Consider the following 10,182-nt stretch of genomic DNA (forward strand, 5'->3'; position numbering starts at 1 on the left):
AACAAATAAATCAATTCAATAAATCTGCTTCTTTTGCAAAAGATGGCATCCGCATGGTCAATCGATCGTATATGAAAAAATAAATCAAAAAATTATAATTGACTCAAATGAAATATATAATAGAAGAATAAATCTATTTCTTGATTCTTCTACGAGTGGATTAATTTTATTATTATTATTTTTTAAAAAATACTTCAATTAATCCCCTTCTTTCAATAATGCACGAACCAGAGTCCCTGAAAAAAGAGTGGCTTTTAGATACGTAATCCTAGAATTATTGAGAACAGAGGAAGCACTTTGGATCCTCGAGAAGGGCGTAGAACGCATTCGAGTGGAGTAGTTGTATCGTCACTATTCATGAGGTCATGCCGTCATGGCGGCTACTTTTTCAAGGATCGATGGCTCTTCCTTGAGGACAGGTGGACTTTTAGTGTAGAACGTGGAGCAGTTTGGTGGAGCAGTGTTCTACATGGACTACGTGTAAAATATATTCAAGATCACGAGTCTTTCATATGAAGTATGCTCAAAACTCATAAGATCGACAACGGGGTAAAAGAACTTTGCCATGCAAAAGATATGGATATAGATCATGGCTGTCGGCAATTCAATAGAAAAGGAGTAATTAAGAGGATTCAATGAGTATATAATTATATTTAGATTTGGTTTGAAAGTTTATGATGCATCATGAAGCTAATTTTAGCTTCGATGCTTCGTGCCAAATCCTTTAGGCGGTGTCCGTATTAGAAAGCTTAGGCGGCTCATACTTGACCTGCTCTCTATTCGAGCAGAATAACGGGCCTTGGATGGGCCGACACAAACCTATCTGCCCAGCTCCGATCTATTTGGCAGTCCATGTATCGATTTCACTGTTTGCGTCGTGTCCGCTCAACGCTCGCTTTGCGAACGCGCATCCCTTTCCACACGCGCAGCTACGACTCCGACAACACGGCATCCCTATCTATCTCCGTCCGTAGCCACCGTGCGTCGTATCATCGTGCCAACTGCCACAAAACAGGCCAAGACAGAAAAAGTGGCAGGTCCGAGCGTACGACGCATCTCGTCACAGCCTGTCCACACGTCACGATCGCATGACACCGAACCATGAAATGATTGGGCAGCGAGCCAGCCATGAGTTACAAATCTAGCACATGGAGTGGTGAATCATGCTCGAATGATTTCCATTTTTAGGTGGGGCCCAACGCAAAGAAATTAGGAATACTTGTCAAATTTCGATGACAGGTTAATTACTTCATTGGAGATACGTGCATAGAATTCTTTCCGGCTGGTCTTCTGATTGAAGCTAAGATTTGCAAATAGGACAAGATCTTCAAAAATTCTTTTGATGCAGGGCAATTCAATCGAACTGAGTAATCGGATATTTTGTTGATGGAGTATCTTTGCTCGATATTATGTTGTGCTGGGAGAACAAAATGGGAAGGAAAAGACTTTTTTCTTTTTTAAAAAAGAAAAGAATTCATTTTCAATATTCAGTCCCTTGTTTATGTACCTTCATTAATTTGAGGGAGAATCTAAAAACAGAACCATTCCCTTGTTTATCTACCTTCATTAATTTGAGAGAGAGAAAAGGGTCTAGCTATAGATCCCTCGTTCCTCACCACATGTTGATTTCTGGCACGCTTATAAATTTTGTCGTAGATTCTACGCAATCGAAGCTCCTGAGTCCACGTTTCGCCATTTAGCCTTATCCTTAAAAAATGATATGATCTATGACTATCACACACTCCCAAATCTCAAATCTATCCGCCAACAACTAAATTGGAGTGATAAGAAGTCGATCAATAATTAATGGTGACTGAACTAGTATCAGCGTAGTGGTGCATTGTCCACCTACTCTCGATATTGATAACCGTCTTCTCCATCAACTATATCACTCCTCTTTGGATTCCTTATCAAAAAATATTTTCTCTTCCTCTAATGACTCGTATCTCTCTTTATCGACTAACATTTTTTTCATTTCAAGTTTTGACGAGACAAACTAGAGAAAAACTTTATAAAAATAGAAATATTCTTTCTTCTCTTTCAAATCTATCAAGGTCATCAGAGCATTAGTGGTAAAACTTTAAAGATAGATCTCCACTATCGCTTGATGAGATTGAAGACATGTCTATGATTACTTGTTATAATTGATTATCTCAACTTGAGCACTTCTAAATTAAGAGTAGAAGCAGTCTGCAAGATAATTTTTTTTATCCATCTTAACATATATAACACATAAATTAAAAAGACGAGGACTTATATTTAATTCGGTGTAAATTATGCCTACAAAACTGTTTATGATTAATCTATTGATAAAATATAATAAACACTTCGACAAATAAACATTTACGCTTTACACATAAATATCTTTAATGATGTCCTTCCTACTTACTAGACGACTCCTCTCTCTTGATGTCTCTTGAGTCGAAGTTATAATAATCTTTTAGCTAGTTAAGATCCAATGATCTATGAAATAAAGTATATCAGCGGGGCTCCATGGATGATTCGATGATCAAATCAATACCAAATTAAGAAATGAGATGCATAGAAATGCGAGAAAAAGAAAAAGAGCGAGTGTGTGATAGAAAAGAATTATTTACACGTGCAAAAATAAAATTATATTTTAATCTATTTTCATCGGTTGTAATATATAATCGACGGAAAAGAATTTTCACTTAGCATGTCATATGTACAATGACTATCCCTCTAAGAGACAATTAGGGCACAAACGGGGACGATGGTTGAGGTCAGTGCCCATCATATACACTAGTCATGTTGCTAGGGTGTTAAATCGTCGGAAATTGAGGCTAAGGGCTGGATTGATTAATTTTGAGTAGGTCTCTCGAGTCCAAATGGATCACCGTTGGACGAACGGTAAGTGTTCGGAAGCATCAATCCCGAGGGACCTTCCCAAATCTAAGTGGGATGTTACTAGACAAATAGTGAGGACAGAGCATAGATCTCAAGCAACCTTCCTAAGCCCAAGTAGAATATTATTAGACGAATATTGAATGCTCGAGATCCTCAGCAACCACCCCAAGTCCAAATGAGATGTAATTAGATGAAGATTAAGTGCTCAGGGAAGATATTAATGAGTTAGGAGCGCTTGGAAAATAAGATTGGGTGCTTAAGAAATAATCTCGGATACCATCACTCTTACTCTACCTTAAACTCTTGATGAAGAAAAGTTAATATCGCCTTTAGTGATCCTCGTGCACAAAAACTCCCACAACCTCAGAGTGCACTCAACCAGGATTCCAAGGTCCCGAAACGTTCTGCTGATTAAAAAATGATCATCATAAATCTTATCGAAAGCTGTTTAAAAAAGTCTTAAAATAATTTTTATTTGATATTTGAATTATAGTTGAATGTGTCGAATCTTTTTGTGGCTGAATCTGCATGAACTGAACGTTTTCAATAACTCTAGTTACGCCTAGGTTAACTGATCCGATGCCATCACTTTCATCATCGACTGCAACTGCGACTGCAACATGCATGGCTTGTTGCGATTAATTAGTCCCCAGCGGCCGTTACTGTTCAGAGACTCAATTCCATTCAACGTGAGCCAAGTGGTGGATGGAAGCTTGATTCAAACCTGGCAGGCTCCGAGTCTTCTCTTCCCCACAAGAGCAAGCAACAGTTTATGGTTTTATACGTATGAACTCGGTCGCTCGTCAAAGGACGCGCTATGGACTCGGCCATATGCGTGAAAGTCATATGCCGGCTTTCAGCCACTTCCAGACCAGCGCATTCCATCAATTCGTGCACTGACCAGATTTCCAGCTCCGGCAAAATTTTTTCTTTTACATTCATTGCGAGTGTGTGAAGTTAAAAGGTGTTCCGAAAACATAGGAAATGAAAAAAGAAATTTGCAGGGCCCGTGACGAGAGTTCGCGACTCGTGAGATTCATGTGTTCTTTTCATTCTGATAAAGATCTGTCACCACCTGACACATAATTTTCGCCGAGAAATTCAGACCAAGTAGATATAAAAGTATGAAGTAGCGTTGTGCGAAGAAATGACAGAGATGACGTTAAAGCGGCAACAGTAGTTGCTTGCTGCATGTACTAAATGCTGCTTGTTTATTGCGTGTCCAGTTAATGCCTGAGGAGATAAGGAATAAAAAGGAGATTAAAAACTCATATCTGGTTGCACAAGTCGAGACCGAGCTCCTGCTCGAAGGAAGGATGAAGGGGAATAGAGAAGCAAGTGGAGCAAGAGGTGTAGTTCTCTTGCCTTATTTTCAGGTTCTTGTGTGAAAAAGTTGATATTTTTCACACTTTCCATGTAATTTCCGTTTTAACCGATACATATATAGAAGGGTTAAGAGGAGAGGCAGAGAATTTTCCATCGAGAAAGGAGTAGCTTTTGTAGTCGTCGTCTCGTCTTCCTCGTCGCTGGTGGCGGCCATGGGATGCTGCAATTCCTGCCTGAAGCCGGAGAGCGAGAAATGGAGCCACCAGAGCCAGCAGCAGCAACAACAGCGCCGCCGCCCGTCCTTGTCGCTCCAGGCGGCCGAGGGCAGTGGTGGGGGCGGCCGTGGGCGAGAAGTGCCGGCCTTTGACCAGTTCTCGCTGGCGGAGCTCAGGGAGGCGACCAACGGATTCAGCCCTAAGAACGTCGTGTCGGAGAGCGGCGACAAAGCCCCTAATGTGGTCTACAAGGGCCGGCTGCAGAACCGCCGGTGGATCGCCGTCAAGAAGTTCACCAAGAGTGCCTGGCCTGATCCCAAACAGTTCGCCGTTGGTTTCTCCCCCCGCCCACCACCCACCCATCGTCTCGTTTTGTTGCTCGATTGATCTTGTTGTTGGTAGCAAAAAGGGAATAATTGCTTCTTCTTCTTGGGATTATAGGAGGAAGCATGGGGAGTTGGGAAATTGAGGCACAGGAGGCTGGCGAATCTAATTGGGTACTGTTGTGAAGGAGATGAGAGGCTCCTGGTGACTGAGTATATGCCAAATGACACCCTTGCAAAGCATCTCTTCCACTGTATGTATTCCCATCACCCAATTATCTTCTTCTGTTGAAATGACAAGCTTCATTAGTTGAAAAATGAGTGTTACTCATCATTATGTTGAGTTGGAGTATCTGGGCGCTCTCAATTTGCATATCTTTTCTATTGTACTATGCCATAATTTGTATACTTGTTATAAGCCGAATTTTTAAGCTGTCGCCTTCATTGAAAATGGTTAACTAGTATGCAAAAATTTTGGGAGCGAGTGTCATTAGACTGATTGTAGTTGGGAACTAGACACGCTTCTTGATTTGTCAAATGAAGCATGGTGAATTTGTTGTTCCTATGTAGAAGATAAAAAAGATAAAACAATTTTGGTAAAGAAAAACTGCATTTTGTTCAGCACCTTATGTAAGGTTTTTTGTGTTACTACTTAAAGTTTATTTTATATGGAATCTTACCCTTTATCATTCTTTGCTTCGAAGGGGAAAACCAAACGATTGAATGGGCTATGCGTTTAAGAGTTGCATTCTATATTGCCGAAGCCCTTGAATACTGCAGCAATGAGGAACGACCACTGTATCATGACCTGAATGCTTACAGAGTCCTTTTTGACGAGGTGACTTAGCTAATTGTTATTGAATCATCTTTTCATTTCAATAGTTAGGATTCTTCTGCAGTATGATATATTGCTGACACAACAATGTTTTGTTGTGGGAAAATATCATTGGAGTTTGTACCTTTAAAAGAGGATAATATTGAGCTGAGCAGCTTTTATTCTATAATTGTCTTGGCAACTTTATGAAACTTGTCTGCTTGGTGTTTTATTCTGCAAGCTTCTTGGAAACTAAAATGTAGTGATTTGTCAAATCTCATAAACATGAGTTTTTTCTATGTGAAAGAGAAAGTTCTCTATGATTGAATCAAAATGGGCAAACTTCTGTGAGTTAAGAGCTATTATGTACTTGTGAACAAAGCTTTCATTGCCATTTGAGAATGCATCCTTTGTTGAACTGGATTTTCTGTCTTTGAGAATCCCTGAATACAACTTTGTTAGTTTCGGTTGGTTTTAGTGCGTGTATTATGACTTTTTGGTTTCTGATAAAGTATTCAATTACTAACTACAGGTCATGACATTCTGTTTGTGCGTAATAAATACCAATAGTTTTTTTATCCATCTATAACAATATCAGCAAAAGTTAAATGAACCAGTGTTAGATTCTGTTTCTGATTCACCATTCAATCTCTTCTTCCTTTTCAAGTTTGAAGTTGCCAAAGCATATTTTGTATGTAGGGCTATAAGATTAAAAGGCAAGTGAACATAATTCTAAATTGTTGAAAATACTGGCTTGTTAGGTCATAAATGTATGTAGAATTGGTGTGATTTGTTTCACCCTTTGCCAATTTACTTGTTGCAAAAGGTGATAAGGACATGCCCATGCACTCATTTATCTTGGCCATGCATCTAGATGGAAAATAATCTCAATGTGTAAAACTTATGAACATAGCTTCTGAAACTGTAAGATGAAAAAGGAAAAGTAAACAATTATGATATTCTCCTCTTCCTGAATTTGCTACAATCACAGAAATTGCTGTGCATTTGTTTACAATACTGGGTGTTTTTAGTTTATTTTTTCACATATGCATGCAGGATGGTGATCCACGGCTTTCTTGTTTTGGTCTTATGAAGAACAGCAGGGATGGTAAAAGTTATAGCACTAATCTAGCATATACACCACCAGAGTATTTGAGAAATGGTACTAGCTTATTTTTGTTACTGAAGAGATTTGTTAAGTACATCTTTGATACTAATATCATCTGTGCAAATTCTCTTTGTTTGATGTTTCTTTAGCATTTTGCTACAAGCAAAACTATGTTGCATGCTTGAGCATAGTGCTTTATTTTCGGTGAGGAAAGGATTGTAGTAATTTTTTCATCATTGAGTTTTGTGTTATATACATGTTCCATAAGTGACAGTTAGAAAAATATCTGCCTATACAATGATACACTACAATCTGCCAAAACAAATCATTATTGATTTTCTCCTATTTCAAAATCGCGGCAGAGGCTTAGAGTATATAGGTGGAGAGCATGAAATTTCTAAAAGAGAGAATTATTGGCATATAGCACTTGCTATATTTGTATGGATATCTATTAGATGTTTTATTCTTACTTCATACCATCTGATCAGAAAACATGAAGTTCTGATTTCATTCCATAGAACTGACTCTTCTCTCCTTTGATGCAAGATCATATTGGTATTTTCTTTTTTCCTTCATACCATAGTATCGAGGGCAAATTGTACAAGCTTTGTAGTAGACTGAAATTACAGGTGGAGAGCCTGTTGATTTCAAATTGAAGAGATCCTTCAAACGTGCCCACTTAGTCTAGAACACTATGACAGGCTTTATATTAGTTTTATGTAATGCCCAATCTACCTTATTTGATTTATTATTGTCTGTTTCGCTCTTATGTTACTCAATTTCTATCCAGCAATCAATGCTTTGGGATTATGACAACAATCCAAGCAAACTTCACATTGATCAATATGTGTGTGTGTGTGAGAGAGAGAGATTTGAAACTAGGTTGAGTTGTAAAGTGGCATTCATGTTTTTTTTTTAAACTTAAATTGGGAAATTTTGTAGTAATGTAAAATTTTCCAGGTGCAAAATTATTACCACTACTATATCTGTCTTAACCTATCAATATATTAGTACCTGCTAAAGTGAAAAAGGAATTCAGGCTTGTGCCTATGACTGGAATACCTTTGATTCTCTACAGGGAGAGTAACTCCAGAGAGTGTTATATTTAGCTTTGGCACTGTCCTCTTGGATCTTCTGAGTGGAAAGCGCATTCCTCCTACTCATGTAAGTTATCGTTCCATTCTCTTAGCTTTAGATATGCATGTTTTTTTAACATAGATTGTTGGTAGTAAGACACCCGGTGAACAAAATCAGGCTAGTGAGAGCCTATATACCTATAGTAGACTACCTTGGTTATTTGATAAATTTCTGCAATCTCTGCATGAAAATCCCTGCCAGCTCTTAAGTTGCATTGTATCAGTGGTTTTAAGACTGAACTGGACTGGCTGGTGAAACCAGGAGCCAGCAACAAATTCGATCCAGTTTGACTCATAAATTGAGTGATATGAAAATAGTAACCGGGAAAATTGAATCCAGTTAGGTTTCTAGCCTAATGGTTGGTGTGCTTCTGGGGTTGTGTATATATATAATTATAAAAAATATTTTGTACAAAAGCATATTTGTGACATTCTTTTTCCAGTTGATGGATCACCAGTATGTTAATATCTTTATTAAACATATAACTATTTTAATGAATGTAAAAATATAAATTATATCTATGATGTCATTTTCCTAGTCAATCAGGCCATCTGGTTCCACAGTTGAACCAGCTACTCAGTGGCCTTAACAATTCGACCTCTAGTTTGGTTTTAGAAACACATGGTGTTAGAACCTATAGCTGAACAAGATTATTGATGTAGCCCTTAGTCTTGACTATTATGGCTCAACTTATAAGACATGTGATAGACTTTTGATGAAATTGCTATATTGCCAACTTAGGGATGGATTAGAGAATGGATTCAAGACACACAGGAAAGGGGAAACAAAATTGTATAATTTAATCATATTCAATCTGTGCATAGGTTGTTTACTGTCAGATTGAATAATTTTAGGATAAGTTGCCATGACAAGTGTTACTTGGCAAGTTTTTGATGGGTAGTTTGTGAACTAGGCGAAGATAAGATAATTCTGGAAACCAACAAGGGAAGGTGGCTCACTAACTAAAAGATTAACATTTAACATTTAGCCTTGATTTTAACAAAACCTAATGAAATGCTACTTTGTTACTAAAACCAATACAACATTGTGAAAAAATGCCACTGTGGTGTCTTGTAGAACGACAGGAGGGCCTTTTTGGATGATAGGGGATTAGCTCCAGAACAACTAGCTTTCTAAGCCAGGAGTAGTACAAATATCTATGTAGAAAAAAACACGAGGCTGAAAAATTGCAATAAAAGAGTACCACAATTATCAACCACCCTTTTACTTTAGGTGGCATGGATATTGCCATTGTTCATGTCTCTGTTGCCATCTGTCAGTGCTCCATCGAGGTGTTTCCTGTCACATGCTATTAAGTAAGCAAACTAAAGGAGCTACAATTTGGTTTTGTTTTGTGAAGATCATATAGTCAGATGTTAAATTTTTCATTTTGGGAAGATTTGATTTCAGCCACGATGTAGTTTTCTCAGTTAATAGTTAGGCCCATGAGTTACATGTCTTATCAAGGCCCTTTACAAAAGGATTAAAGAAAATTATGGCTTATCTATTATGGTACCTGTGAATATTCCAGCTTCAGTTTGACTATACCCATCTGTAACTACTTTTATTATTTTGTCCACCTCTTTACTCGTGATTAGCAAAATTTATAGAGCATGTGCACATGAATGTATGTTAATGAGTATTGATTATACTATGTGCACACGCACATGAATATATGTGGTTACTTTGTGAAAGGACAAATATGTTTGAGTAGTTGATGAGATCCAAGTTCTTGCAGGCTCTTGACATGATACGTGATAAAAACACTTTAATCTTAATGGATTCACACTTGGAAGGAAATTTCTCAACTGAAGAGGCAACTACACTAGTTGACCTTGCTTCTCAGTGTTTACAGTATGAGCCTAGGGACCGACCTGATACAAAGAAGCTGGTGACAACACTTGAACTATTGCAAAGAAAATCAGAGGTACAATTTATGTTAAGATATTTCTTGAATACTAGTAAAAATTACTACAATTGTTTGCTGCATTTGAAATACAAGCCATTCAGTTTGACAAGATACAGCTTGAGATGTCAAGTGTGCATGATGTTCATTTATTTTATTAGTTTTTCAAAACTTAATATTCTCAATTCCCTTAGATATAATAGCTTCTGTTATGAGATAATGAAAACAATTAGAAACTCACCATTAAACAAAGTAAGCCAAGATAAAGACATAAACTTCATGTCACTGATGAATTAACAAACAAAATGTTCATACATTACCACTAAAATGATAGAAACACAGTAATCGATTTCAAACATAGTCCTTACAAATATGCACAGGCTTTCTCTAGCATTGGAACCTTGCTATGAAAAAGAAAAGGTATAATAAAGCAAATGTTCCAAGTTCAATGTCCAGCCTACCTAGGAATTGAAAGATGGGTACCA

General features: G+C 37.6%; 1 protein-coding gene across 1 annotated transcript in view; it reads left to right on the forward strand.

Moving 5' to 3' along the window:
* Positions 1–3,893: 3,893 nt before the first annotated feature.
* LOC141837274 (serine/threonine-protein kinase BSK1-like) overlaps positions 3,894–10,182 on the forward strand; it is an 8,003-nt gene continuing 1,714 nt past the window's right edge. The window contains exons 1-6 of the mRNA XM_074724710.1: positions 3,894–4,739; positions 4,851–4,986; positions 5,437–5,570; positions 6,603–6,708; positions 7,733–7,818; positions 9,530–9,729. Coding sequence (XP_074580811.1) covers positions 4,407–4,739; positions 4,851–4,986; positions 5,437–5,570; positions 6,603–6,708; positions 7,733–7,818; positions 9,530–9,729 — 995 coding nt within the window. The 5' untranslated portion in view covers positions 3,894–4,406. The remainder of the gene's footprint in view (positions 4,740–4,850; positions 4,987–5,436; positions 5,571–6,602; positions 6,709–7,732; positions 7,819–9,529; positions 9,730–10,182) is intronic.

The sequence above is a fragment of the Curcuma longa genome, chromosome 11 (genome assembly GCF_044706935.1).
Source record: "Curcuma longa cultivar G26 ecotype Majalengka, Jawa Barat chromosome 11, ITB_CL_G26_1.1, whole genome shotgun sequence".
NCBI classification, from domain to species: domain Eukaryota; kingdom Viridiplantae; phylum Streptophyta; class Magnoliopsida; order Zingiberales; family Zingiberaceae; genus Curcuma; species Curcuma longa.